Here is a 27,661-nt window from a genome sequence, read left to right as displayed (position 1 = left end):
TCGGTGTGTATAGTGTAAGATTGCTTTGCTTTTTTAATTTCGATTTTTAGAGTTGTTGATATTTTTGACAGTTATGCGTTTCTGAATAAAAACAATAACTGTAGTAATAGTAGTAAACGCTTACGGAAATTTGCTTTGCCCCTAAAAAATAACATGGTGCTAAGATTTGTCATGTTTTACCCCACATTGCTCTCTAAAGGTTATAATTAAGAGTATTATTGGGGCATCATAAATATGATGTATATATTATATATTTTCTTCTGATTCCGATGACGCTTCATGAGCTCTTTACGTCACCTCCCGGGACACGAGCCCGTCTGCTGCTGGGAGTGACTCGTTTAACGGCTCCGGTGCGTCATCTTTGGGTTCGGTTCTCCCGGTGAGCGCGCGCTGACGGGGATCTCCTCCATCCCGCGAGCTCCTGCGGATCCGTGCGGCTCGTCGACGGGACGGAAGCGCCTGTGAGTTTCTGCGCTTGGCGCGTTCCTGTGCTCGTGGTGTTCGGGCTGTATGTCGGCGAGACTGTTTTGATCCCGTCGCACAGCTTTTGTTGACGCGAAACTAAGACAGGAGTTCTTGCAGACGGTGTATGTGTTAGATGCTGTCTAGTGAGTGCACTGAAGAGGGTTTGAAGCGCGGCCCCTGTCCTCCGTCGAGAAGGTTCAGGAAGCGGAGGATGAAAGGAGAGCGTGCTTCGAGCCGCCGTTCCTCAACATCAACGTGACGTTTAAGAATTTGGCGCCAGTTCTGGTAATTTTACCGCGAGTCCAAACCATCGTGTCAAATTGAAAACACCTTTTTTTGTGCGTCATTGGGAAATTAGCTCGCTTCTGGCCCAAACTAGGCTAGCGAACGCAGGCCGTATTGTATTACTTGTGCTGCCTTTAGAGAAATGAATTGAATAAGCGGCGATGCTGGAGTTATTACGTAATGGCAGAACCAGCAGCAGCGGTGACGTCACGAGGCCGGATTTGGCGTCACGCATCCACCTGCGCGCGCCCCTGGTTTGCTAAGAGAGAAATTATCCATCTGATACCTGACGGAGCGTACTGTTAGGTCCGAATGAACACTGTTTTCTGTGCAACTTCAATCAAATAGAATGTAAGACTTAAAAAAAATGCTATATGCTATCAAATATTTAAATAGGCTACCCTACTGGAAAAAAATTAAATAAAGTGAAAAAAAATAGTAATGGTAATGGTTTCCACTGCATTCACAGCCTTACAGGGCATCAATTTTTAGACATTAAAACCATTAAAATGGTTTTGTGCAGTAAGTTTTAGGAAGCGCTTTTAACAGGCCACCAGCAGAAGTCGACCGGATGGAGAGGTTTCCATTAAAAGCAGCAAGTTTCTATAGTTTTTCTTTTCCCAGAACAGTCTGCGCCGCGCTTTTAGTGAGACGCTCAGTTCAGTCTGATCTCAGAACGGTTTCTTGAGTTCTTCGAGGCCTCTTTCAAGACAATGCGGGCTTTTGTGCGCTAGGAACCGGGCGCAGACCGTCCCGAATGTAAACACACACACACACACACACACAGAGAGAGAGAGAGAGAAGACTAAATGTTTAACTGCACGTCGCTAACGCCCTTCATAACCCGCGCGGGACGTGATGTGACTTCAGTGTCTCCTCACAGGTCTTCTTCCGGTGATCATGGCGGAACCGGACCCGTCTCCGCGCTCCCCGCCGCTGTCGCTGTCGTTCCCGTTCCCGCGAGAAGGCAGCCGCGTCTGGGAACGAGCCGGGGAGCTCTCGAGCCCGCTGCCCACCAAGCGCATGCGCACGTACTCTGCGTAAGTCAGTCGCAACGTTCCCGAAACGTTCTCCGAACATAACCTTCCCGGGGAATGTTGCGGGAACCGAAAACTAACGTTTCTAGGGAACCTGTGAGCTGAACTTCGGTCGATGAAGTCTCCGTCTCTGTGTGTCTGCAGGAGCGTCCGGGCGAACGCGGGGCCCGTCTTCAAGGGCGTGTGTAAAGACTTCTCGAGGTCGCAGGGTCACGGACACATCAGGCCGGCTCACGGCGGGGAGGACATCTTCCTGCACATCTCAGAGTGAGTCAGAGTTCAGACCCGAGACATCGGCTCTGCTGCAGGTCCACGCCTCAGAGAGTCACAGTGGAGGGGAAACACATGATAATAATAATAATAATAATAATAATCATCATCATCATCAAGTATATCAACCTCCCTGTAAAGTGATTTCCAAATTTGTAGAAAAAAAACATTGCTGGAGAATTTCCTGCATGAAACATATTTCATGTCTAATTTAATGAACAGCACATTTCTAAATGAAAATTTTCTACACATATATATATATATATATATATATATATATATATATACACAAAATATAAAATATATAATATATATATATATATATATATATATATATATATATATATAAAACAGTGATTAAATATGAAATATTAAGAAGTATAAATAATATATAATATATATAATAACAACAATATAATGATAATTTAAATGTGTTAATTTTAGTAGGACTAGTAGTATGAAGTAATCATTTATGAAATATTACAAGGATTTTAAAAATTAAATAATTTTATATTTTATTGCAATACATAATTTAATACATAATTACAATAATAATGTGAAATAATAATAAAAACTAAATACATTTTTACATAATTTAAAAAATAATAATATTTAATATTTATATGCAATATTATTTTTTATCAGTGATATTGTTAATACTATAATGATAGTTATAATAATGTATTATTATACAATTTTTGGATAAGTAAATTTTTTAAAAATAGACTACTAAACAATCCTGTTATGCTTTTGCTAAATCTTTTGGGGGAAAAAATGGGTTTGGCCCGTTTACATCTGTTGCTTTTTAATACAAATGAAACGTCTACACGCCTAACCTGATGTTTATTTGAAATAGCGTGCAGTTTCTCTCGGAGGAATGGCAGTAAAATGTCTGAACTCTGTGTTGGTGTGCATCAGTATCGAAGGAGAGTACGTCCCCGTGGAGGGAGACGAGGTCACGTACAAGGTCTGCCCGATCCCGCCCAAGAACGTGAAGGTCCAGGCCGTGGAGGTGATCATCACGCACCTCAAAGCGGGAACCAAACACGAGACCTGGTCGGGTCAGATCATCAGCTCCTAGAGAGAGAGCAAAGCATCGTGGGAAGGCTTCGGAAAGCGGGCTCGACGAGTCAGAACCCAACGCATCCCTTCCGAGGCTCTTATGTTCATTTCTCTTCGTTTTAATGTTCAACCGATGGTTGGGTGGATCTCACTAAAACCTGCCCAGATCATCTAAAGGGATCTAAAGGGAAACCTTTTATTAATTGTGCTGCGTTTAGCAGCCATTTATTCATGCATTTCTCACTTTTTATACGTGCATCAAAATTAAGGACAACGTGCTTATTGTCCTCATATTATATCTGAAAATACCCTTGCTGCTATTGAGGAGGAATACGGGTAAAGTTGTGGAGAGGTTTAAGGTCATTACAGACATTGATTGCATGCAATACAACTACAATATAGAAAGTGCACCAAACGGTTCATTTGAATATAAGGCCACCGATTGGTTTTAATCTTGAGAATCACTCAAAATAATAATTCGAGGTTTTGTTTAAAGCACTGAGAATGGAGGGGCAATGCTTCGTTCTCTTAAGAGTCACAATGCAAAAACGACGCAAAAAATAATAAATGGCTTAATTTTCATTATGCAAAATAATTCAGTTGTGATTTGAGGGTGAATATGAGCCCGTGGTCCGGGCAGGTTTTCTCCGTTACACGCTGGAAAGCGTCGTGGACTAATATTGCACTTGAAACTTTAAAACCCAAATATAAACTGCCAAACTGACTTCGTCTCCCAGATCTTTCTCGGGAGCTTTTCAGGTAAAAAAAAAAAAAAAAAAAGTAGCATTTTGTAGACGGCTGAAAAACAACAGCCGGCTAGCAAAGCCGTTTCTTTCGACTTTAAAGCGTGTTGTTTTTAGTGTGTGTGTCGCTCAGAGGTCCGGTCACATGATCAGCGGCACGTTCTTCTGTTTTTTCCAGCACTTCTCAGAGCTCAGGTCACTGTACCACGTGAACCTCGCAGGACTAATAAAACTAATTCACGATCTACACGTCTGTGGGCTCTCTTACTTCAAAGCACATTATTGATCATAAAGGTATCGAATGTTTGCATGCACCATAAGCGTCCAGATCAGAAAGACTTGTATCATGGAGAACTCAGAAACCACGAAAATACCGCTTCAGTTTTTAAACAAAGCTTTCTTTTTGAGTGCAATTGAAAAAGAAAATGCAGAGAGATACTCAAATGAGTTTAATAGAATTAAAGTCACATTGTTTCTTTAATCCGGCACCATTTACACCGTTAGTGTAATTTTCGATATGAATCAATTCAAGTTAAAGTGCATTTATGCCGTCAGACATGAAGCGACATTCATAGCATGAGATTAAACAGAACATGGATTCTGAATTATAAATACTTGATATCTGGTTTAAAAAAATTTTTTTTTTTACAATGCCCTGGAAATCTCTGGGATCAGCACCATGTTTTCAGGGATGGAGGGAGTGTTTGAGCGATGTCTGGAATGATTAACACGTAAAAGTCACATCTAAAGCCGTTCTGAGAGCGATGCAACAAACGAACCAACTATTAATTAACTCGGCTTCAAACCCGTTTCAGTCAATCTTATATTGTCTCGCGATACAAACACCAGACCGTTCATTAAACACCTCGGAGTCCAGTCCGAGAGCACAGGAGAGGATAAACAATCCCAGAAATGAGCGCAAACATCTCGGAAAAGCACGACAAAACTTAACGTGGAGCAGATCCACTGCACTGAGTCGCGTTCACACACCGCCGATCCGGAGTCACTCCTAATCCGGCTCCATTTACACCTCATCCGTCTGTTAGAGGTCTTTAAGGGGTTTATGATTTAGCATGTATGTAAAACCGACATCTTCAACAGACGCGCTGTCTGGGAACTAGCTGTAATGATCTGTTAAAGATCGCATGCTCTGGAAAGAATTTTTTTCTACCTATAAGGGGGCTCTTCAGTGTCGGACGATTGAAATGACCGATCAAAATCAAAGGAGGTGGGGTTTACCGTTCGAAGAAGGCGAGCAGAAGTTCTAACGGTTGAAGAATGGGAGCTGAGATGTAGCTTTCGGCTGAACATCTGATATCCGACAACTGCTGCGCGACAGAAATGCTAAACGCATGCTAAAAGGTATGGAAGATATGGATGGAGATGTTTGTAATTGCCAACATGACGAGACACGAAACGTTAAAGGACTGGTTTCGGCATATTAAGAGTGGATGGGCAATTATTTTCAAGTAAAGCAGTTAAAATGCATTATTTTACGATACACTGTACAAAAAAATGCTACCTTTGCACGGAGCGCACCTGGTAAACAAACAAGCCTCTAACTGATAACTAACAGCTAATACTTTGGTAAAAAAAAAAAAAAATCTTCTTGAGCGAGTCCTGTGCCTCATTCAGAGGATTCGTACGCAGATGTCACTCCGGAAATGTCGCAGTGTGAACGCGGCTGCAGCAAAACAGCTTTTATTATAAAAAAAGAGGGTAAATCTTTAAAATGAATATTTGGAAAACCATTAAAATGTTCCAAAAAATGAACACGCCGAGTCTCTGTGAGTGATATTTACATGCGGTCCCTTGAGTCTGCGGCCCAGCAGTGGTTCTGTCTCGGTCCGCTGGTTCTCGGGGGCCGGCAGGGGCCGCACGCGGGCAGTCTGGGGTCCGTGCAGCGAACACACGCTTCACGCCTCATTGGGTGGAGCTTTAAAGAACATCTCCCTGCAGAGCCGCGCCGTGTCTTCAGGAGAGCAGACGGAGAAGCCGATCGTCCGAGGGTCTTCAAAGATCTCGTAGTCGTTTCCACCCTAAACCGTCATAAACATAAACGGGCATAAACGCACATTAACACACACATGCATATACATAGACGTTGTGTACCAATGTAGTTTCATTGCCGAAGAAGTAGATGGCGTCCAGTCCTTCCTGCTCCAGGACTTCCAGACAGAGGCGTTTGTCCCAGCCCTCCGGGAAGATGTCGAAACTGATCAGCCCCCCTGCGGACAATGGCAGAACCCACGATTAAGAAAAGACACGTTCGGCTCAACCTCGAGCATCAAAAGTTCAGCGTTTTTCCAAGTTAAAGGTTTGGAGGTGACCGTTTTAGAAACTTCTACCAGCCCTCTTCCTGTGAATCAGGACAAAACCTTAAACCCTATAAAGCCTAATATATTAAATAACTGCCAAAACACACTACTGTAGTATCATGCAGTCAGAACATGGAGACCAAATTGAGCAAAATTGTGCAATATTGCAAAAAGTTGGATGGACTGTACTGTAAATCTTTAAGATCTTTATAAAAGATACAGCAACTTATGGATTGTTGTATTGAAGAGAGCGGAGAGCACACAGAAAGATGCACATTTCAAAGTCTGCTGCTGGGATGCTTTTTGTGTATAGACACTGTATATATAAAAAAAATATCGTTGCCTAAAAACATGTTCATTTTTACATCGGTCTGAACCAGATCAAAATCGATTATCATTACGTAATACATGCTATGTAATGATGATTGAGAGAAGAACAAATAAATGTTCATCAAAAGCCTGAAGATCATATCTGACACTCACTAACTGTTCAAAACTGTTCTGGATATTCAAGTAAAGCTAAGTTGCTTCAGTCCAGTAAGTGTTTCTCTGTAAAAGAAATTACTAGTTATTCTTACGTTTGCCAGCAAAAAGATCACAAGGGTGGACATTTGCACCATTATACTGAAATAGCCATTTCTTTCTAAAAAGGTCGGAGCTATCAATCAGGATGACAGAAACAGAAGGTTATTGTGTCGAACCAGTGGTTTTAAAGCCCTGAGGCTCGTTCTCACAGTAACGACCCTTTTAGTGTCTTCTGCGAGACGTGAACTGCGTGACTGTTTGTCCTCAGAGAGATTGAGAAACTCCGCGGGACCTAAATCGGTCGTTAAAAATTAATTACTGCCCCACACACACCCTCAACTCACACACACACACACACTCATTATCGTCCCTCCACTGGACCGCAGCAGCATTCCAGCACTGACTCAACAGTTTGCTCGAGCAACAGCCAATCAGAGGGCTTGATCGCCGCACACCCCAGGCCCCTCCCCCCACGACTGTCCGTCAAACAGAAGAAGAAAAACACAAAGCCAGTGTCTGAGAAACCGAGCTGGACTTTACAGGCAAAACTGATGAAAACGGGAGTCCAGATGTCACTACCTTGTGTGTGTGTGTGTGTGTGTGTGTGTGTGTGTGTGGGGCAAACGCGAGCGTTGTTAAGTAAACACTCATTTTCTCTCATGGGTCATTGGTCTGTCAACACACACAAATGCATCCGTTAGCGCTCGCTTATCACCTTTAACACAGATAGCGTGTGTGTGTGTGTGTTATGTGCCAAACAGCCCTGTTTCAGCACGCATCATTTGCTTCGAACCATCAGAGAGCCGGCGATGTCATTTCCTGCTCACCTCTGGTGAACCGCAGGCCTTTTCCAGCAAACTCCTTCTGCAGAGCCGCCACAAACTTCTCTCGTATCTTCTCTCTCTGCAGGACAGAAGAGTTTGGACTGAAGTTAAGGGTCTTTAGTGCTTCAACTGAAATCAATCAGTTCCCATGGACCCGTTCGCACAGGAACACAGACGTCAAACTTGCTTTACTTTGTATGTTAATAGACCTTTGGAAGGTGATTTCACTGCTCTTGAAGTTAAGACGACTTCCACCGCTGAGAAACCCAGAAATATGAAAAAAGGTCCATTCTGGAAAAATAAGAGTCACTGAGATTACCTTGTCGATTTCAGAGAACTCGATCCGCTCTTCTAGAGTGCAGCTGCGTCCGATGGGTGAGATGTTGATCATGCCATTACGAAACTCAATGAACGTCCCTCTGAGAGACAAAGAGAGACATTTGTGGTTTGCTGCATTGAAATGGCATGACGTCACATTACAGTGTGCGTGTGTTTCTTACCGTTTCTTGGGTAGCTTGATGAGCCCCATGTAGCTGAGGCAGAAGTTGATGAGGTCCTGCAGTAACTCCTCGCCCAGATGATTCTGAATGGCCTGAAAAGCGGATTACATTTCAAACACTTTTGACGAAAGTTCTGCCATTTAAGAGCGTCTACGGTATGTGAAGCACGCCAGGCATTTTAACAGTTTTAGGATCTACGGACACGCAAAAACAGTCACCTGTTTAGAGATGAGTTTGCCGTCTTTATATTGCACGGTTCCGTTCTCTGCGAAGACGTAGTCAAATTTGCGTATGACTGCAGCGAGAAACAACAAAACAAACAGCGTGAGACGCAATCAAACTGATAAACACATCTGCTCTGGTGAACATCTTATCGTCATCCCGGTGACCTTTACCTGTATTACGCAACACGTGGATGTAAACAAGCTCATTTACACGCTGAGAGCTTCTCTGCTGTTTGGACTGGATAACTTTAATTCATAGCGACAGCTGCCATTGTCTTATTTACTCGCATCAGATCTGGATTCTGCTCCACTTTGAGTGAGAACGCAGTTTCGTGTCTGTTATGGATTTTTGAAAATGCCACAGCTCTAAGTGATAATCAGCAGAGCCGGATGACGTTTAAAACCGGAGTGGAACGTTAAACAGGGAGTTGAGACTGAGGTTAGCGATCACGGGTGAAGAGCCTCTGTTATGTGAACGAAAACATCCCGCAAAGTTTAAAACCGGAGTTATTGCCTCTCAAAAGAAAAAATTGACTCTGAATCATTGAAACATTAGCGTATTTCCCGCCCAGTTAAATCGACCAATCATTGTTGAGGGTTCGGAACAAGAATCACTGACCGAATCGTTTGGGATTTGTTGAACAAATAAGGTAAAAATAAAATGCATATTATAAGAAAATTATTTGTATTATTGTATACCTGTCAACCTGTTGTTTGGAACTCCCAAAACCAAAATATGAACATTTCATAACCCGTAACGAGAACACTTTCAGACAGAATCTCAACTTTTTAGTTTTCTGCAGCCGCTTTTTCCAAAGCCGTACATTTAACGTTTCCTTTGCCATTTGATCTTGGCGACAAATGTTTTTCAGACGTTTCTCACAAGAAAAAGACCCTGGCGACCTCACATGCCTCCTCTGAATGAATCCGAAGAACGTCTCAAACTGAAATTAATTTCATCAGTTGGGTTCTTGACGGAGGGAGTCGTGGGATATGGGCTGCTGTGTTAAGGTTTGAGTTGACTCGATCCGGTTCAACCGGTTCTTCCACATTCCCCAACCGATGCAAAACCCATTAAACATGTCTAACCCACAAACGAGTCCGTCTGCTGGCTAACCGTGATGAAACAGGCCTAGAACGCCCTCTGACCTTCATCTCCGTCTCCGAGCTGTTCTGCGATTTTGGAATAATCTGAACCGCCCACCACGCCGATCTTCACCTTCTTTCTCAAGGCCTGGAAGAAATCGTCCAGCTCAGGGTCGATCTTCTGCAGACACACAAACGGTATCACGTCACTGGAGGGTTTCTGGTGGGATGAAACTGATTTAGGAGTCGACCGAACAACGGCTTTCAGAGTGAAGCTCCAGTGTCCACGCTCAAGCGGGCAAACGGTCTAAACGCGCTGGATACGGGCAGCGCTGGCCAGCCCTAGCAGCTCTGTACCTTATACTGTTACGTTTATACGAAGTGCACGCTAGGGCACCGACGGGTTGCGTAACGGAACGCTATGCGTTCTTCTGTCAGAGCTGCAGGCTATCACACGCTACATGAAGTCATTCGTGCTAGGAGGTAAATAAGATTAGGCGTTTTAATGGCCACCCCAGGCGTTTAAGAGTATCGTGAAGGTGTGGCAGATGAGCAATTGATCGCGCCATCGTTAATCAGCGATGCATTAAAACAGAACGCTAAATGATGAATTACCGTTCGCGCCACACGATGTTTATTCTGAACACGTGATAAAAATAAGTAAGCGCTTTAAATAAACCGGGGCTTTTGATTGGCTGTCAATACAAACGACACTGTCCGGAGTTTCTGCTAAAACGAACGGGCTTTTCTTAAAACGTTCCGTTTAAGCTGTAAAGGTTTTCGACCCATTGCTACATAGGTTCCAGGAAGCGCTTTCTTTAGGAGGAACGAGATGAGCTGAGGACAAGATTGGTGATGCAACACCCGAGGACGCCGATCTGAACGTAAATAAACACTACGTGGCCAGAACGGCATGTGAACTCGGTACTGAACGCAACCGAACGAAGAGCCGGGACACAACGTTCCCTCAACGAGGCGTTCAAGACCATCACCCTGTAATGCTATACGAACGGATGCGGGTGATGTTTAGGTCATTTTGGTAAATGTTTACGTTACCAAGCATTTCAAGAGCGTTCTGACGGGAAGCAGAGGCCGGTGTATACGTGCAGTACGAGCGTGCCATACTGTCCAAACACACCAAGAACACACACCCACGAGACACACACACACACACACACACACACACCGATCAGAATAGAAACATTGTTACATAAGGATCGCGACGCATAGAGCTAGAGGACGAATCTATTAGAACCCTTTCATTGTTATGCATTAACTCTCCGTTTAACGTTATGTTGTGGATAATGAAGAGGTTTCTGTTACCTCTCTCGGGGGGGTCAGCGTTCCGTCCACATCAAACAAGCACAAGACACTGCGACCTCCGGCGACACGACACTTCACATCCATGTCTCCTCGTCCAGCAGATGAAGTAGGCGTAAAATAAAATAAAAAATCAATTGCATGTATACAAGCGAGTCTCGAAATGACTCGAGATGAGTGAACGCATAAGAATAGAAACAGTCTTTCTCGAAACCGGAAGATAAACGATTCCCGGCGAGTGTTATTTACTAGGTTTACAGTGCACACTACATGTTCACTGCTGAGTGTGAATGAATTCATACACATGTGGTTCTGTCTGCAGCGCTGGGTGGGGGGCTCAGCCAATCAGACGAGCGGAGACTGGTCACGTGCGCGAAGGGGGCGTGGCCGCGCCGTGAGAAGAGTTACACGTAACAAACCTCTCACCTGCTTCATCACACCTGAGACCTGAAACAGTGACTACTACCGGAATAACGGACATATAAAAATGCAAATAACTGTAATGAGTTATGAACTGAATTAAAGCACGAAATTCTGACCGACACACATACTATATTGTGCATAAAAAATATGTAGATTGGGGTAGCTTTGATCTCGCGAGCCACTTTAATTACCAAAACATGAAACCAGCATACATGAATTAACATCGTGAGCACACACGGGAGATAAACAAAGAAACAGTCATGCATTTAGATATATGGTTTAAGACCTCAGTCATCACAGATGCGTGTAGTTATTTAGAGTGAAAATAAATCAAATGTATAAATGAATACAGTTTTGCATTTTCTCGAAACTCCCAAATCGTCAAATTAAATTCGCAAAAACAAAATCGTTTCCCCTGTACTCAAAATCAGAGGAAGCCTTCGAATCATGCACACAGGCCTATTAGTGAGTAATAGCCCAGACCTTTCATTACACACTACACATCAAAAAGAAGAAGAAAGAGCAGTGACACACACACACACAACATTTACCATAGCCTATAAATAAACATTTTACAATTAAACACACACATACGACTGGAAAGTTCAAAATAAGAGAGGAAGATATTTTTTACGTGTATATTACACTATTGATTTATTTTGCATTGCATTGTTTACACTGTATTTTGTTCATTTCAATATATTCTTGTGTAAAATTGCAATATATAATATGCATGTGTGTGTGTGTGTGTGTGTGTGTGTGTGCCTTAGCCAGGCCTCGACAAGACAACACACTGTGTCGCAACTCCACGCACGAATATAATAAAAGTAATAAAAAGCTGCTGTTGCTCGTCCTCTCAGACTGACTGAACCAGCGCTGGAAGATTCACACATTCAGACACATTACTGCTCATAAACGACGACAGCTGTGTCGCGGACGCGCTTAACTTTCTCGTGTTCAGGGCTTTGAGTCGCAAAGGAGCGCGTGAGACCCGCAAAGCGCGTGCGCTGTAAGAACTAGGTCCAGAGATGGGGTTCAGCGCCTGCACGGAAAAAGTTAAAGCACGCCAGACTTAAACGGAATTCGGTTTCGTGTTCTAAGCCTTTAGAGGTATTCGAGAGGTTTTTACAGGTTCTGTGCTCTCAGTGTTACAGCGCCACCTGCTGGCCGACGCAGATCACGACCGGAAAGCAAATTACGTGCAATATATACTCTCTCCCTCCGAAGATTCGTTTTCGGTGTTTTTGCCATCGGATGCAAACGCATGCCGCAAAGTAGCCGTCGGTTCTCTTTAAGCAGGTCTACCGCGTCTCACAGAAGCCCGGTCCCTGGAGCCGAATTAGTTACGAAATCTCTGGAAACGATTAACGGCCTTCAGGCTCGACCGAACCTGTTAATACGAGCCGGACTTGACTGATCACCGCCGGCCAGACGTTAGAAGAGGAAGAGAAGTTGAAGTGCGTTTAATAAAAGGAACCCAGGTTCACTTCTGCTTCTGTCCGAGCTCCAGAACAACCACCAGAACGAATCCCACACAAACTGATCCAGAGTTCAATGCCGTCGCGAAATTGCAGACCATTACGGGTCTGTCCTGATTTTACATTTCTCTCATTTTTGATCAGAAGACACCGAGACATGCCGATAGCTAAAAGCCTTTTTACAGCCTCTTTTCTTGGCCGTTCGATTCAATGTTTTGCGTAAAACTTCATGCAAACATGCGATTTAAGCTTAAAGTTCAGCAAGGCTAAACCTCTTGCGTTTGGTTTCTCGGAAAAACGTGAGAAATGTCATTGAAATGCGCCTTCATTGCATCTATTCGTTTGTTGCACAGCGTCGAAAACAGGGCCGCGATCCGGGCCCCGCTTCTCACGGTCGTCGCGCCCAGATCCGTCATCCGTCTGTAAACACCGGTTCTGAGAAGAGGTTTTTACAGGAGCGGATTTACAGACCGCTATCTGTCAGCTTTTATTGTCATCACGTTCTGCTTTACGGCGCCGAAGGACCTTTGGCCCCTCCAAGGTCCTCCAGGTCATTTCCGAACTTCTCGGGCTTTCTGAAACCGATTTATTGAACTCGAGCCACCTGCGGATTCTTACTGTAATTCTTGCAGGATTTTACTGTAATTCCAGCCGATGTAAAGCTCGCCGAAGCGGCCACCTCAGGAGGGACGAAGCTTTTCTCTCAGACCAGGCTGATTTTGTTTGTTCACCGCTGGTTGTTCATTAACACTCAGAGACACACCTGAGCGCGCATTTCCTCTCCAGGTTCCTGTAAAAACGCAGAAAGCTCTCGGCGCGTGATGTTTGCTGGAGGACCTTTCTGATGGAGCGGCGACTGCGGCGTTGAGCTGAGCCGAGGATGTTGGGTTGGTTCTGGTTCTGGTTCTGGTTGGGCTCCGCGCTCTGCGTCTCCGGGTTCGACGTGTTGAGCTGCAGGAACTCCTCGGTCACGTTAAACGTGGTTCTGCTGGAGGACGAAGATTCGCCCTGGAGCCTGAAGTTTGTCAAAGACGTGGTGGAAATGGCTGTCGAAGCGGAGAACGAAAAAAACCTGGACGAAGGTGAGCAGATTCACAGAACGTATGAAACTGGAAATCTAAAGACAAAAAGAATTATAAAGTAACTTCTCCAGACGAAGATAAACAACTACGCTATAATGATGTATTTAATGCAATGTAGTTGCAAATAAACCATTTATTTGTTAAATAAAATGGAACATAATACAATAGAAGACAGTTATTTGTGAAATAGAGTGTCATTAACGTGTAATAACAAGATTAAACACTCGATTTTCAGCTGAAGGCATTTAATTATTGAACTGATAGACGTCAGAAGTTTAGTTTAAGTAGTATCTGTGGAATCAGAGCGATATCAAAGATATTTCAGTAGAAATTAAGCGTCCCCAACTAAGGACGAGGAACCAAAAACCCATCCGTGACAGAACGGAAGAGAAAAAAACCTTGGGAAAAACCAGTCTCAGTTGGGGACTGGATGAAACGAATTCATTTATAATTTAATGTATTTATTGTATTTGTGTTTTGGAGTCTTTCCATTTATTCATTTGCTGTATCATACTATTTATTATTTCGAAATGTATTTATTCATTATTTTATATTTCTATATTATTTTTTTGTATATTACTGTTTTAATAAATGCATTATTTTTTTTCCTAGAGTTTCAACTTATAATAATAATAGATATATCTATAGAGTAGTCAGTTATTTTATTTAGTATTTTTAGTGAGGGTTTTCACCGATGATCTGTCTCCGAGGCTCAGAAAACAAACACCATATGCTTTTAGGTAAAGTTGACTAAGTTCGTTGTTGGCTTTGTTTCCGAAGGTCTGGACTTCCAGATCAAGGTTCTGTTCAGCGGCTTTAACACGACGCATTACCGGCGCAGGGGCTGTGACAGCAGTACGTGTGAGGCCGTGGAGATCCTCAAGTCTCTGCATGTGAGTTCTGCTTCATTACAATCGGCTCAGAGGACGTCTTGAAGGGCGCTCCGGTTGATTAGCGCCGTCTGTCCTCAGGCGCGAAGATATAAACCCGCGCTGGGGTGCCAGGAATCACGCGTGCGTCTGCAAGACGTCTGTTAAAGATCTCTTGATCTAGAGCGCATCTGCTGCGTGCAAACGCTTGAGAGATGTCTTTCAGATGTTAGTTCTAAATCAAGTCTATTTGTCATCTAAAAGGAGATGTCCTATAGATGTATTGCAGATGTCTCGCAGACGTACGAGAGCTTTCACGGCACATCAAGCGCCTGTAAGATGTCAGTTTTACATGCATTCTACATCAAACATCTTTAAAACATCTTACAGACGCAAACGTAACAAATAAGTGCATTGCAGATGAGAAATCAATCTCAAAAGTGCGTCAAATAGACTTCTCCGCGATGCATGCTGATGAGCTCGTTTCTTGCGTTTCTTCTGTCCGTTAGAACAGCAGCGAGCTCGGATGCATGATGCTGGGTCCGTCCTGCACGTATGCAACGTTTCAACTGGTTGAGTAAGTTGAGCTCAAAGCATCATTTTTTCAGTACAGCACGTTATTACAGTTTCGGTAAGTAGTTATTTTGGCCCTTTTCGAGCAAACACAAAGCATAAAAAAAATCGATTAACTCTGACACTTAGCATGAAGTTTGGTTTTCCCAAAAACATCCCTGGCCGTCACGAGTGAGCAGTAATAACCACAGAACAGAACGAGGCGGAAACGTAATGTACTTCATGATATTTAAGTGTAATATTATTCAGGATAAAGAGTCAGCAAGGAATATCAATCAGAGAGAGGAGGAGTTGGGGATGGAGAAAATGAGCTGCTGATTAATACTGAAAAGGCTTATATAGGAATGGCGCAATAGGTGTCATATTCTTTTAGGTAGAGAAGTCGAGCCTGACTCATGTGACCCGGCTGTGACCTGCTTACGCTAATTTCTGTTAGCTCCGTAAACACTGAGAACACACCAAAACTACAGCCATAATGACAGAGCACTTTTTTCTAGCTTGAATGCTGTGCGTGTGAACATGATGTTACTTTAGCTTCGGACTAAATTTGAACATGCATTTAATTATGTCACTTACACAGTTAGTAAAACAGTTAATAAAACAATAAAATGCTAATTCAGAATATGATGCATATATATATATATATATATATATATATATATATATATATATATATATATATATATATATATATATATATTGTTTTCATTTAATTTATAATATTTTTAATGTATATTTAATTTATAATCATTTAAATTTCCTTCAGCCTCAGTCTTATTCATTGCACTTTTAGTAGGGGCTTTTTACACTAGCCAGAAATATTTATTATCGTTATTATCATTATTATAATATCGTAATGCATTACTTTCCAAAAAGCTAAACACAATCAGTTACTTTTTCAGGGAGTCAAACAATATCGTAATGCTTTAATTTTAAAAGTAACTTTCCCCAACCCAGACAGTGTTATGTTTATCTGCATCACACACACAACAGCACTGAACTCTTCTGTCTGTCTGTCAGTCAGGGGGTGGGTTTGACTCTGACGATCCCCATCATCTCAGCGGGCAGCTTCGGGCTTTCCTGCGACTACAAGGACAAACTCACCCGGCTGCTCCCCCCGGCGCGCAAAATCTCAGAGTTCTTCGTCCACTTCTGGAGCGCATCCTTCGCCAATCTGAAACCCGCGTGGAAGACGGCGTACATCTACAAAAAAATCAACAACACGGAGGCGTGCTTCTGGTATTCACAACACAACACGTAAATGACAACGCCCCGCGACACACACTGAGACGTCTGTCCGTTCGTCTGTCAGGTTCATCAACGCTCTGGAAGCGCCGTCTGCTTTGTTCGCCTCCAACGTCTCCAGAGAGATGCTGAGGAGCCAAGGAGACCTGGATGAAAAGCTGAAAGATCAGGACCGCCACAGCAACAGTGAGTAAAATCTATAAGCCTGTCCATCCGTCCGTCCATATATGCATCCATCCATCCACGCATCCATCCACGCATCCATCCACGCATCCATCCATGCATCCATCCATCCATCCATCCATGCATCCATCCATCCATCCATCCATCCATCCATCCATGCATCCATCCATCCATCCATCCATCCATGCATCCATGCATCCATCCACACTTCCATCCATGCATCCATCCATCCATCCATCCATCCATCCATCCATGCATCCATCCATCCATCCATCCATCCATGCATCCATGCATCCATCCACGCATCCATCCATGCATCCATGCATCCATGCATCCATCCACCCTTCCATCCATCCATCCATCCATCCATCCATCCATCCATCCATCCATCCACCCTTCCATCCATCCATCCATCCATCCATCCACCCTTCCATCCATCCATCCACGCATCCACCCTTCCATCCATGCATCCATCCATCCTTCCATCCATGCATCCATCCATCCTTCCATCCATGCATCCATCCATCCCTTTGCAGTTTTTGTCCTGTGCGGGACACCAGACGACGTTCTCGCCATCAAGAAAAACACCACCATTCCTTCGCATGTGGTCTTCGTCCTGATCGACCTGTTCAAGTGAGTCTGTCAGCCTGCCTCAGATCGACGTAAGCGTTTTTCCCGCTGACCGTGACATGTCTTGCAGTGATGGTTATCACACCAACGAGTCCAGCTTCGAACACATGCGGGACGTGCTGGTGGTCACCATGCACAGCTTCAGAAACTACTCTAGACACACGTCCTGGAGGACGAACGCGACGGTGAGTGCAGCCTCCTAAAAGCTTGTTCACACCAACGATAACGTAACATATATATATGTAATCTAGAGTAATATATCTGGGGCCAGTTACATAAAACAAGTTTACCAAAAAAGCCAGGATAATTTCAGATAGTCAGTTGATTTAGTTCAAAATTAGTCAGACTAACATTTTGTCGAGACAAACTTTAAGTTGGTTTTAAGCCTCACCAGAACATTTTAAAAAGCTTAAACCGGTTTACTAAGTTAAAAGAGTGTTAGGTTTTCAGATAGATAGATAGAAAAAGTCAAATGATGATAGAACAATATAGATATAAAAGAATGCATGAAGCTAGAATAAAATGTTTTTGTTTGTTTTGTTTGGTTCTTTCTTTTGATGTTTTGTGTTTTCGGATATTCATAAACATAGCCTTTATGAATGAATACTTATAGGGACATAGTAGCAAGCTTAAATACTACTCATTTTTCAGCATGTTGTTCCAAACCCGTAAACTTTGTTTGTCTTCGTAACATCAAAACCATGAGGTTTGTGACTGTAGCATTGGCTACCAAGTAACGAACCAGAAATGAATGTCCAGAGAAGTATAAAAATCATCATGAGAATACTCCATCTGCCCTCAGTTGCATGATAAGAGCTTTTTCTGCATATTTCTGCATGCAAAACATTTATTCAACAGTTTATCTCTCTGTGTCGCTTTAGCGCCATTTTGGAGAAACAAGGATGCACTGTTTTCATTCAAATCGAAGCGTAAATAAATGAAGAAAATGTAACCGTGTAAGACTCGTAGAGAACCACATACGCTGTTTGCACCTAGTGGATATTCAGATTGAACCATTGATGGCAGAAGGAGTATTCTCTCTCTCTCATTCATGCTTTTCTGGACTCTTGACAAGTGTTCATGACATGGCAGTCAATGGGACGTCACAAACCAAAAAAAACCTATATCTTAAATTGCGTTCTGAGGATGAATTAAGCATTTCCGGGTTTCCCATCCTGCAGGCGCTGAATGATTATGTCGTGGCTTACCACGATGCCGTGGTTCTCTTCGGCGACATGATGAGACAAAACCTGAAGTCGATGAAGCAGCAGCCGTCCAGCGGCGGCATTGACCAGCCCTTCAGAAACATGAGCTTCGAGGGTAAGATCGTCCTAAGAAACAGAACACATAACATTCTCTAGAACCCAGGGTATTTGTTTCGAAACAAAAGGGTCCTTGCGACTACAAGAACACAGGCTTGTTATGATAAATAATGTCCATGCGTGTGTGTGGATTCAGGCATGGGAGGACACTATGAACTAGACGCCAGCGGAGACCGAGATCTCAATCTGTCTGTGGTTTACACAACCAGCTCATACAAGGTGAGTCAATTCTCAAAGTTGCATTTTATTACAAATAAATCCAGCGGCTCACTCGGATACTGGTGTCGATATGAAATATGAAGAAACGATAACCAACTGAATCTTTTTGGTGAACCTGAACTAAAAGATGCTTTCAAATTCCCAGCACAACCTTGCTTTACACTCGCCTTTCGAGGTAATTTTTACTATTTGTAAGTTTATCCTCAGTTGTAATTCAAGCATGGGTTTTTAAGGGGATTTTGGAAAGTATGCAAAAGGTAGAAAATAAATAGCTTTATATAAATCCATTAATATTACAGTATTCCTGTATATAATGTTTAATCATGCAATTTAGAAATTTATTATACTTTTCAAATAAGATTTTACATTATTGATAATGAGTATATTTGGGTTTTTATACATGAAAATGTTTTTTTTTACCTTTATTATAATAATACTACTGCCAATAGGATCTAAAAATGTAAACATTTTTACTCATGTATAATATTTTTTTTTTTTACAGCGTAAACACGATTTATATACATATGAATGAGGATGATGTTTTCAGGGTCTTTGGGATCTAAAAGATTGAAAACAACTAAACTAAACGAATAAATGCAATTCCTGATATAAAAACATTCTACACAAGAAGTACAGCAGGTTTTGTGCTCTTTGCGTCTTTGAAGCGTCTGTTGTCTGTTGTTTGTCTTCAGTATAAGACGCTGTTCGTCTTCAGCACGGCTCTGAACGTCACCCGGGTCAATCACACGGATCCTGACCTGCCGTGGGATGGCTCGCAGCTGCCCAGCGATAGGCTCAAACACGGTAAACTGGTTCACGTCTGTCCCTGCATCGTGTTGACTAACTAACTAACTAACTAACGTGTGCTTCTCAGGGATGGAGACTCATAACATAGTCATGATCGTTCTCGGGATCAGTGTGGTCATGGCCACTGCCATCGCTTTCATCTTATACAGGTAAAGCATGTCAAATGGGCTTCATTTTACCCCAGAACCAATGAGAACCCTGCTAAAAAACAGCCAAAACCAGCCTAGGCTGGTTGGCTGGTTTTAGCCGGTCTCCTAACCTGGTTTAAGCTGGCCAGCAGGCTGGTTTTAGAGGGGTTTTGTCCACATTTCTAGCCGGCCAGGCTGGGAGATCTGCTATTGTTTTAGCTCTATTTTTCAGCAGAGAAATCAAACTTTTAGGCGTTTTCACTTCACTAAGATGGTTTTTGTCCAGTCGGATCCTCTCTAGATGTGATTTTTTTAAAAATGAAAATAATATTAGCACCAATGTTAGAGAAAGTTACCTTTAAAAACAATGCAGTACAATGCTGCATTAAAAAAAAATGCATTATGTTACTTTTTATAGTGCCGTCAATTCAAAATAGCTTTTTTTTGGTTTGCATTATATTAGGGGTGCCCCGTAATTGTTGACTAATCGTTAGTCACGCAGGCCGTGATAACAGATCGTTAACGGAGAGTCTAATATACATCAGGCGCATCTAAAGCTTGCCTATCATTTAGACTTATCTAAATATGACACTACTGAAGAGATGACGAGTCGTCAACTTCAAAGAAAACTATTGGTTGACCAGAAAAATCCTTAGTCGAGGAAAATGCGCACACACATACAATGTATATTTTGAAATGATTTACATGTCTATATGTATATCCATATTTATATAATACTTCTATTGTTAATAAATAAAAAGGTTTTATGTGTTTTGACAGCACTACTTTTTTTATTATCATCTGGGTTGAGCTTCTTTGTTTGCTTTTAATAATAGAAACAACGGTTGTATTTTTGGCAACTTGTTAAAAGTTACAGGCTGAAAGAATTGCCTCTGCGACTCTGCAGAACTGTCAGTCAATTTTATTTTACTAGTTACTTGAAAAGAATAGCTTGCTTTACTAATGCATTACCGCCGACATTAGCTTTCACAAGAACTGCATGGGGTCTTAAAAGAAAACAAAAGTAATTTAATAACTTTCAGTGTACTCTATGTGTTCAGACACGCACCTGTTTGTGTTTTCAGGCAGAACAGGAGGGTGCGTTTCAATCAGAAGAAATGGTCTCACATCAACCCCACACTCATCATACTGCTGGAGGACAAAGAGAGGAACCAGATCAGTCTGACTGTAAAAACCTCCATCCGTCTGTCTGTCTGTGGTTATGATGATTGTGACGCGTCCTCTGAGCGATGTGTGTGTGTGTGTGTGTGTGTGTGTGTGTGTTGTAGATCGATGAGGAGAACAAGGGCGACAACAGCGTCCTGATACACAAGGGCCGATATGATAAAAAGGTGTGTGTGTGTGTGTTTTCTTACCGAAATATCATATCATATAACAAAAATAGGATCAATGACCTGAATCATGATCTTCTCCATTTTGATATGCCCCGTTGAGAATATCCAGACTGGAACAGGCCTCTATGACTCTATTTAGACATTAAAAAACACTATTGCATCAATCAGTCGTCAAAATTATCAGCAAACTTTAAAACGCTGCCTTATTGTATAAAAACTTACATAAAGTGATTCAGTCCAAAGCAGCGAGGTTTATTTGGCTGCTGTCTCTTTAAGACTGAATGCACTGATCTAATGAACATTGTTTATGTTCACTGAAAACATAACTGTCTTTATGCAAACACTTGCCAAGACAGACATTTCTTAATGTATATTTTCCTCCACCTCGACTCGGAGCAGACATAATTCATGATTTTCATTACATATATAAAAGTTTGGTTTCTTGTGGGAAGGTTTTACATTTTTTTAATGCAGTCATTGCTGTAGTTTTATCATTTTTCTGAGGACCGATCACCTCTAGTGCGTCCTCTCACGTGTGTGTACTATGTGTTTCTGCAGCCCGTCATCCTGAAGGAGTTGAAGAACACAGATGGAAACTTCTCTGATGACCAACGCATCGAGCTCAATTCTGTAAAACCCTCATTTATATATATGTATATATATATATATGTGTGTGTTTCCGTGAGATTTTTCTTTTTAATTTGATAAACGAAAAATCTGCAACCAAGCTTGTTTCTTCATCTCTCAGTTGTTGCGCATCGATTATTATAATCTGACGAAGTTTTACGGCACGGCGAAGTTCGACTGTGGTGTTTTCGGTGTGTTTGAGTTCTGCGAGAGAGGGTCGCTGCGGGTAAAACAATCCTCACACGCATAAATCACAGATTAACGCATCTCATCCATCATCTCATGACTCTCGTGTGTGTGTGTTTTGTTCCTTTAGTACGTGCTGAACGATAAGATCTCGTATCCTGACGTGAGTTTTATGGATCTGGAGTTTAAGATCTCAGTCATGTACGACATTGCAAAGGTGAGTGTGTGTGTGTGTGTGTGTCTGTGTGTGTGTGTGTGTGTGCGCGCTCGCGCTTCTTCATGTACACAGCAGACAATGTCTTTTACTGCCACGTCAATAAAAACAGTTTAACACTGGCTGATGGCTTTATGATGATCATAGATGAGTCAGTGAATGAAAACCTAAAAGTGATGAATTACATCTGACGTAAGCTCCAGGGCAGACAGGTCACGGAAGGATTGTGGGGTCAAACCCAAGAAAGAGTGTTTTCAGAGAGATAAGACTGCTAAAATAAACTAATAAATGACCTATATAGTAATATTGAAAAATAATAATATTAATGCAGTTAGGCCTACAAACACACACGATGAATAAATCTACATTTACAATGAAAACAGAAAATAAAATCTAAAAATAAAAATAAAAACAAAAACTAATTTTAAATATTAATAAAAACTCAGTATGTTAGTTATACTAAATTCATACACATATATGGGTTGTCATAATGTATTTTAGTAACTAAAACCATTAAAACATTAATATATTACACTGAATATATATATATATATATATATATATATATATATATATATATATATATATATATATATATATATATATATATATATAAAGTATAAAAAGGATAATAAAAACAAAGTTACTAAGACTAAAATGAAAACATAAAACTAAAATTGTGTATATATAATATAATATTATAATATAATATTATTATAATATAGTATATAATATAATATTAATCGTACGACCAACATAGGCCTCCATACGTTCAGAACAAGTCGTTACATTTGTGAGTTGACCTTTGGCCTCTGATGATGTCATCGCCGTGTCTGTTTGGCCAGGGCATGTCGTACCTGCACTCCAGTAACGTTGGCGTTCACGGCCGGCTGAAATCCACCAACTGCGTGGTGGACAACCGCATGGTGGTGAAGATCACCGACTTCGGCTGCAACACCATCCTCACACCCGGGAAAGGTTAGCGGCGTCACTTCCTGTTTCTTTGCGTATGATATTTCGCCCAAGGAAAAGTTTTTAGCAAATCTTCGTTTTTAGGTGAACTGTTCCTTCAAATGCTGCCGACAGTCATATTAACGTATAGCTGCTGTGGTGTTAGTCAACGCCGACATATCAAGAGACGAACGAATGAATTCTGTCTGTCTTTCCAGACCTGTGGACGGCGCCGGAGCACATGCGTGTTCAGGGGATTTCTCAGAAGGGTGATGTCTATAGTTTCGCCATCATCTCGCAGGAGATCATCCTCAGGAAGAACCCTTTTCACACCTGCTGCTGCTCCGATACGGCAGGTACAAACACACATCTTATACATCTCTACGTTTAAACATTTATCAGGCGCTTATGTGCAAAACGATTTGTGCTGCAATTAATGCATTGTTTGGGAATCTTAACTTTCTTCTACCGTCTTAGAGGAGCATTTGAACAGCGTGTATAATATTTACTATGTATATATATATATATATATATATATATATATATATATATATATATATATATATATATATATATATATATATATATATATATATTCTCTTTCTGTGTGTGTTTTTCCATCTTCTCTTCTCTAGAGAAATTGTATCGCGTTCAGTATCCGCGGGGGCCGAATGTCTTCCGACCCGATCTGAGTTTCGAGTCTGTTGGAGAGACTGAAGCAGAGGTTCCCAGATTCCATATACTATAAAACAGTTTACCTGTGATACTGTGCATGGGAGAAACTGGAACGCCCATATATGGCAGCTCTAGCAAAGGAAGCCCCACCTTCTAGATGAAAGAGCCAATCATGTTACTGCATTATATGCTTAAAGTTATGGTTACCATAACAACAGATCTGAGACTGCAAACGAGCATTGGCTGAACCAAGCTAAAAATCGACATTTAGTGTTATTTAAGCATTTATGAGGCATTTCATTTCAGTTTTTATTGCTGATTTAAAACATGCTAATGATGTCATAGATAGGTATATAAACTTTCATGAGGCTTTTTATGACAGCTTTAATTGTAGATTTAAAAACATTATAGAAATGTGAAAAAAAATGCTTTGTTCTTAAGTGACCTTCCTGGTTTAGTATTGGTTAATATATTATAAACTTTTAATTATCTATAAAATACATTAAATATTAAATCCGTTTATTTTCTAGCTATTCGTGCTGATCAAGAGCTGCTGGGAGGAAGATCCGGAGAAGCGTCCAGACTTCAAGCGGATCGAGGGCGCTCTGGGGAAGATCTTCAGGTTCGTGAGTGACATAAGATGCTCGTTTTTGATCAAGTTTGTTGGTCGTGAAGGTGTGCTGATGCACTGCTTTGTGTTTCTGTAGCAACCTTCACAACCAGGCCAATGCCAGCTACATGGACAACCTGATCCGCCGACTGCAGATGTACTCGAGGAACCTGGAGCACCTGGTTGAGGAGAGGACAGCTCTGTATAAGGCTGAGAGAGACCGAGCCGACCAGCTCAACTTCATGTTGCTCCCGGGGTCAGAAACACACACACAGACTACATAAACAGCTAATATCCACTTGAGAATAACAATAGCTGTCACACAGATGACACTAGCATCTGCCTAACAACACTATGGCAATCAATCAGGGCATTTTAGTAATTGCTTAGCAACATTTGAGCCACCTCCCAGGAAATCTTAGTAACTTCTAGCAACACCATAACCATGCCCTAGAACATTGATCTAATACTAAATTCCTAGAGAGCCACAGCTCTCCAGCCCAAACACACCTGATCCAGCAGACCATGGTCTTCAGGATTATTAGAATCGTCTAAGCAGGTGTGGTTTGGAGCTAAACTCCAGGAATTGACCACTGCCCTAGAAATTGCTCTGTAACTGCATAGCAATGACCCAACAACTGCCCAGCAACCACACAGCAATGCCCAAGAAACTGCCTAGCAATACCCTAGCAACCACCCATAGTCCTTACTAAATGTATAGCAGTGCGCTTGAAACCTGGGAACCAGGTAGTAATGCCTAGCAACACCCTGACAACTACCAGGACACCCTAGCAACCACACAGTATGCCCTAGCAATGGCCTGGCAACCACACAGCAACTGTTGAGCATCCATTACGTGTTTCTTCGCTAGCAGCAGAAGTGACCCTGATTTGCAGTGATAAACCGCGTAAGAGATTCTGCTCCGTCTCTCTCTTAGGCCGGTGGTTCGCTCTCTGAAGGAGACGGGCCGTGTGGAGCCAGAGCTGTACGATGAGGTCACCGTCTACTTCAGCGATATTGTGTGCTTCACGACCCTCTGCCATCACAGCACTCCCATGGAGGTGGTGGACATGCTCAACGACATCTACAAGAACTTCGACAGCATTCTTGACCATCATGATGTCTATAAGGTGCACAAATGCACAAGATGTGTTCAGATGCTCAGATGATCATTTTTGTTGTAATGTTTTGGAAAATTTAATTTTTAAAGGCCAGATATGGTTAAATAGCCAGAACTTGCCACTGTGTTCAGGTGGAGACCATTGGCGACGCGTACATGGTCGCGTCCGGTCTGCCAAGACGCAATGGGAACAGACATGCTGTAGACATTTGTCTTATGGCTTTAGACATCCTGGAGTTCATGGGGACGTACCAGCTTAGACACCTGCCGGGAATCCCACTGTGGATTCGTATCGGGATCCATTCAGGTACAGACAAATAGGAAGATTGATAAAGAGATGATGGTGATACATGCATCTTACTAGACATCATTTAAATAACATCTTAAGGATTGTGCTTGTGACACCTACAGGTCAAAAGGCTAAAAACGATCAAAATCATGCAAATATCACTGCCCAGCAACCCCATAGCAATGCCTTAGCAACTGCCCAGCAATCACAAAGCGATACCCCAGCAACTATATAGTGATGACCTAACAACTGCCTGGCAACCGCATAGCAACACCTCAGCAACTACATATTTCCCTAACAACTGCCTGGCAACCGTATAGCAACACCTCAGCAACTACATAGTAATTCCCTAACAACTGCCCAGCAACCGCATAGCAACACCTCAGCAACATCAACTTTTTATTTTTAATTTATTTTATAAATAATAATTTATATAATTCTAAAGTAAGTTTAAGCATACAAACTATAATAATGTGCGTTTTGTGTAGTCCTTAACATACTCTTACTGATTACTCTTACTGTCTCTGTGTGTCTCTGTGTGTGTGTGTGTGTGTGTGTGTGTGTGTGTGTGTGTGTGTGTGTGTGTGTGTGTGTGTGTGTGTGTGTGTGTAGGTCCATGTGCTGCTGGTGTGGTGGGTAATAAGATGCCACGTTACTGTCTGTTTGGAGATACGGTCAACACGGCGTCACGTATGGAGTCTACAGGCCTACGTAAGACACAAACACACACTTTAACATACACACACCCACTCGCACACTCTTGAGTGAAACCGCTGATGTGTTTCCAGCTCTGAGGATTCATGTGAGCGAGTCGACCATTAAGATCCTGCAGAGAACCGACTGTCAGTTTGAGTGTGAACACCGAGGAGAAACGTACCTGAAGGTGAGAGGAGAGTCTCTGACCAACTACAAATGCCTACTTTAGCTTTCAGCCAATCACAGGTTCTTATTCACGCTCTTAGTGAATTACAGGCTTTTTTTTAGCATTCAACCAATCACAGGCTGTTATTTTAGTCCTGTTAATGAGGAGTTAAAAATATAAAAGCAGAAACTCATGTTTGCGTTTCAGGGTAAAGGGAAGGAGATGACTTACTGGTTGACTGGAGTCACCGGGCAGAAATACAACCTGCCAACACCACCAACAGCGTAAGAGCTCCTGCTCTCATCCTGTGAACACAACATACTCCCACAATACACCAGTAAAACATTTTACTAGAATTCTGAGGAAAAAAAAATTAAGAATTGTGAGCTTTTTTTGCAAAAAACAACCAGAACTACAAAATGTTGAACTGTAGAATAAAACGTTTTACATTTCTGTATTCTGTGGCAAAACAAAAATTGTGAGAAGTAAACTCAAAGTCGGATGTTTATAACTTGCAGTTCTGAGAAAAGAAGCAGAATTATGAAATATACATAATTGCAACAAAAATCAGAAAAGATGCAAAAAAAATGCAATTGCATGCTGTAAAATTGCATGAAAAATGTACATTGCTGTAAATTGTAATAATTTTTTTTTGAATTGTGAGATTAGTTCTAGGATATAAACTTGCAAGTACCTTTTTTTAGTCAACAGACTTACCTTTTTATTTTTTAAATCTGTGTCAGATCAGTAATGATCACTGTGTGGTGTTTGACCCTCAGAGAGAATTTCCAGCGACTGCAGCAGGATCTGGCTGAGAGGATCGTCTCTACGCTGGACCAACGGGGCAACGAACGGCGCAAAACTCTGTCCACGCGCCAGCGGAGAACACAGAGACACAGCAGCGAGGGGCAGCCCGAATACCTGCACCTGACCGACCCCACCACATACCTGTAGAAAACACACTCTCTCTCTCACACACACATCTGTATGTATTTAACTCTATTCCTAAAAACTCTTTTGATTTGGTTGCTCAGTCTATCATTTATTCATTCTGAATGCGTGCTTATTGTAATATGAATGATGTATATAATGTGCAATATGACTTCATAGACAACTCACATAATCAATAAAACAGCAAACTATTTTATTTAGAT

General features: G+C 41.9%; 3 protein-coding genes across 4 annotated transcripts; 2 read left to right on the top strand and 1 right to left on the bottom strand.

The window, feature by feature from the left end:
- Window positions 1-94: 94 nt before the first annotated feature.
- Window positions 95-4,107, top strand: csdc2b (cold shock domain containing C2, RNA binding b). 2 transcript variants are annotated; one of them, XM_043227727.1, is made up of 4 exons: window positions 95-461; window positions 1,634-1,790; window positions 1,932-2,054; window positions 2,976-4,107. In XM_043227727.1, exons 2-4 carry the CDS (start codon window positions 1,651-1,653, stop codon window positions 3,136-3,138), a joined length of 426 nt encoding a protein of 141 aa, XP_043083662.1. In that variant the 5' UTR covers window positions 95-461; window positions 1,634-1,650; the 3' UTR covers window positions 3,139-4,107. The 2 variants fall into 2 exon arrangements, with proteins under 2 accessions (XP_043083662.1, XP_043083671.1); XM_043227736.1 differs by having other exon boundaries at window positions 95-750.
- A 189-nt stretch (window positions 4,108-4,296) lies between these two features.
- On the bottom strand, window positions 4,297-10,960 carry LOC122330255 (phosphomannomutase 1). The gene is made up of 8 exons (XM_043227139.1): window positions 10,663-10,960; window positions 9,403-9,520; window positions 8,248-8,324; window positions 8,030-8,121; window positions 7,849-7,948; window positions 7,533-7,608; window positions 5,975-6,090; window positions 4,297-5,901 (listed from the first exon to the last, which is right to left on the bottom strand). The coding sequence occupies exons 1-8, from the start codon at window positions 10,957-10,959 to the stop codon at window positions 5,779-5,781; spliced, it is 999 nt and encodes a 332-aa protein (XP_043083074.1). The 5' UTR covers window position 10,960; the 3' UTR covers window positions 4,297-5,778.
- A 114-nt stretch (window positions 10,961-11,074) lies between these two features.
- Window positions 11,075-27,609, top strand: gucy2ca (guanylate cyclase 2Ca). The gene is made up of 27 exons (XM_043226320.1): window positions 11,075-13,642; window positions 14,423-14,535; window positions 15,021-15,088; window positions 16,105-16,323; window positions 16,397-16,515; window positions 17,049-17,145; window positions 17,213-17,327; window positions 18,324-18,462; window positions 18,601-18,683; window positions 19,376-19,487; window positions 19,558-19,639; window positions 20,704-20,806; window positions 20,908-20,970; window positions 21,532-21,603; window positions 21,722-21,826; window positions 21,917-22,003; window positions 22,846-22,978; window positions 23,170-23,307; window positions 23,587-23,675; window positions 24,157-24,248; window positions 24,334-24,492; window positions 25,174-25,366; window positions 25,489-25,663; window positions 26,258-26,356; window positions 26,434-26,528; window positions 26,715-26,791; window positions 27,287-27,609. The coding sequence occupies exons 1-27, from the start codon at window positions 13,441-13,443 to the stop codon at window positions 27,459-27,461; spliced, it is 3,204 nt and encodes a 1,067-aa protein (XP_043082255.1). The 5' UTR covers window positions 11,075-13,440; the 3' UTR covers window positions 27,462-27,609.
- The last annotated feature ends 52 nt before the right edge of the window (window positions 27,610-27,661 follow it).

Source organism: Puntigrus tetrazona, chromosome 3, assembly GCF_018831695.1.
Source record: "Puntigrus tetrazona isolate hp1 chromosome 3, ASM1883169v1, whole genome shotgun sequence".
In the NCBI taxonomy this organism is placed as follows: domain Eukaryota; kingdom Metazoa; phylum Chordata; class Actinopteri; order Cypriniformes; family Cyprinidae; genus Puntigrus; species Puntigrus tetrazona.
This window is presented reverse-complemented; position numbering and strand designations above follow the sequence as displayed.

Coding starts and splice junctions, on each gene's coding strand:
- csdc2b (XM_043227727.1), top strand. CDS start 1,651: ATGGCGGAACCGGACCCGTCTCCGCGCTCCCCGCCGCTGTCGCTGTCG. Junction 1,791..1,931: donor CGCATGCGCACGTACTCTGC/GTAAGTCAGTCG, acceptor GTGTGTCTGCAG/GAGCGTCCGGGCGAACGCGG. Junction 2,055..2,975: donor ATCTTCCTGCACATCTCAGA/GTGAGTCAGAGT, acceptor GGTGTGCATCAG/TATCGAAGGAGAGTACGTCC.
- LOC122330255 (XM_043227139.1), bottom strand. CDS start 10,959: ATGAATTCATTCACACTCAGCAGTGAACATGTAGTGTGCACTGTAAAC. Junction 8,122..8,247: donor GCAAACTCATCTCTAAACAG/GTGACTGTTTTT, acceptor TCCGCTTTTCAG/GCCATTCAGAATCATCTGGG. Junction 7,949..8,029: donor ATCAAGCTACCCAAGAAACG/GTAAGAAACACA, acceptor TTTGTCTCTCAG/AGGGACGTTCATTGAGTTTC.
- gucy2ca (XM_043226320.1), top strand. CDS start 13,441: ATGTTGGGTTGGTTCTGGTTCTGGTTCTGGTTGGGCTCCGCGCTCTGC. Junction 23,676..24,156: donor TTGGAGAGACTGAAGCAGAG/GTTCCCAGATTC, acceptor TTTATTTTCTAG/CTATTCGTGCTGATCAAGAG. Junction 26,792..27,286: donor CTGCCAACACCACCAACAGC/GTAAGAGCTCCT, acceptor TTTGACCCTCAG/AGAGAATTTCCAGCGACTGC.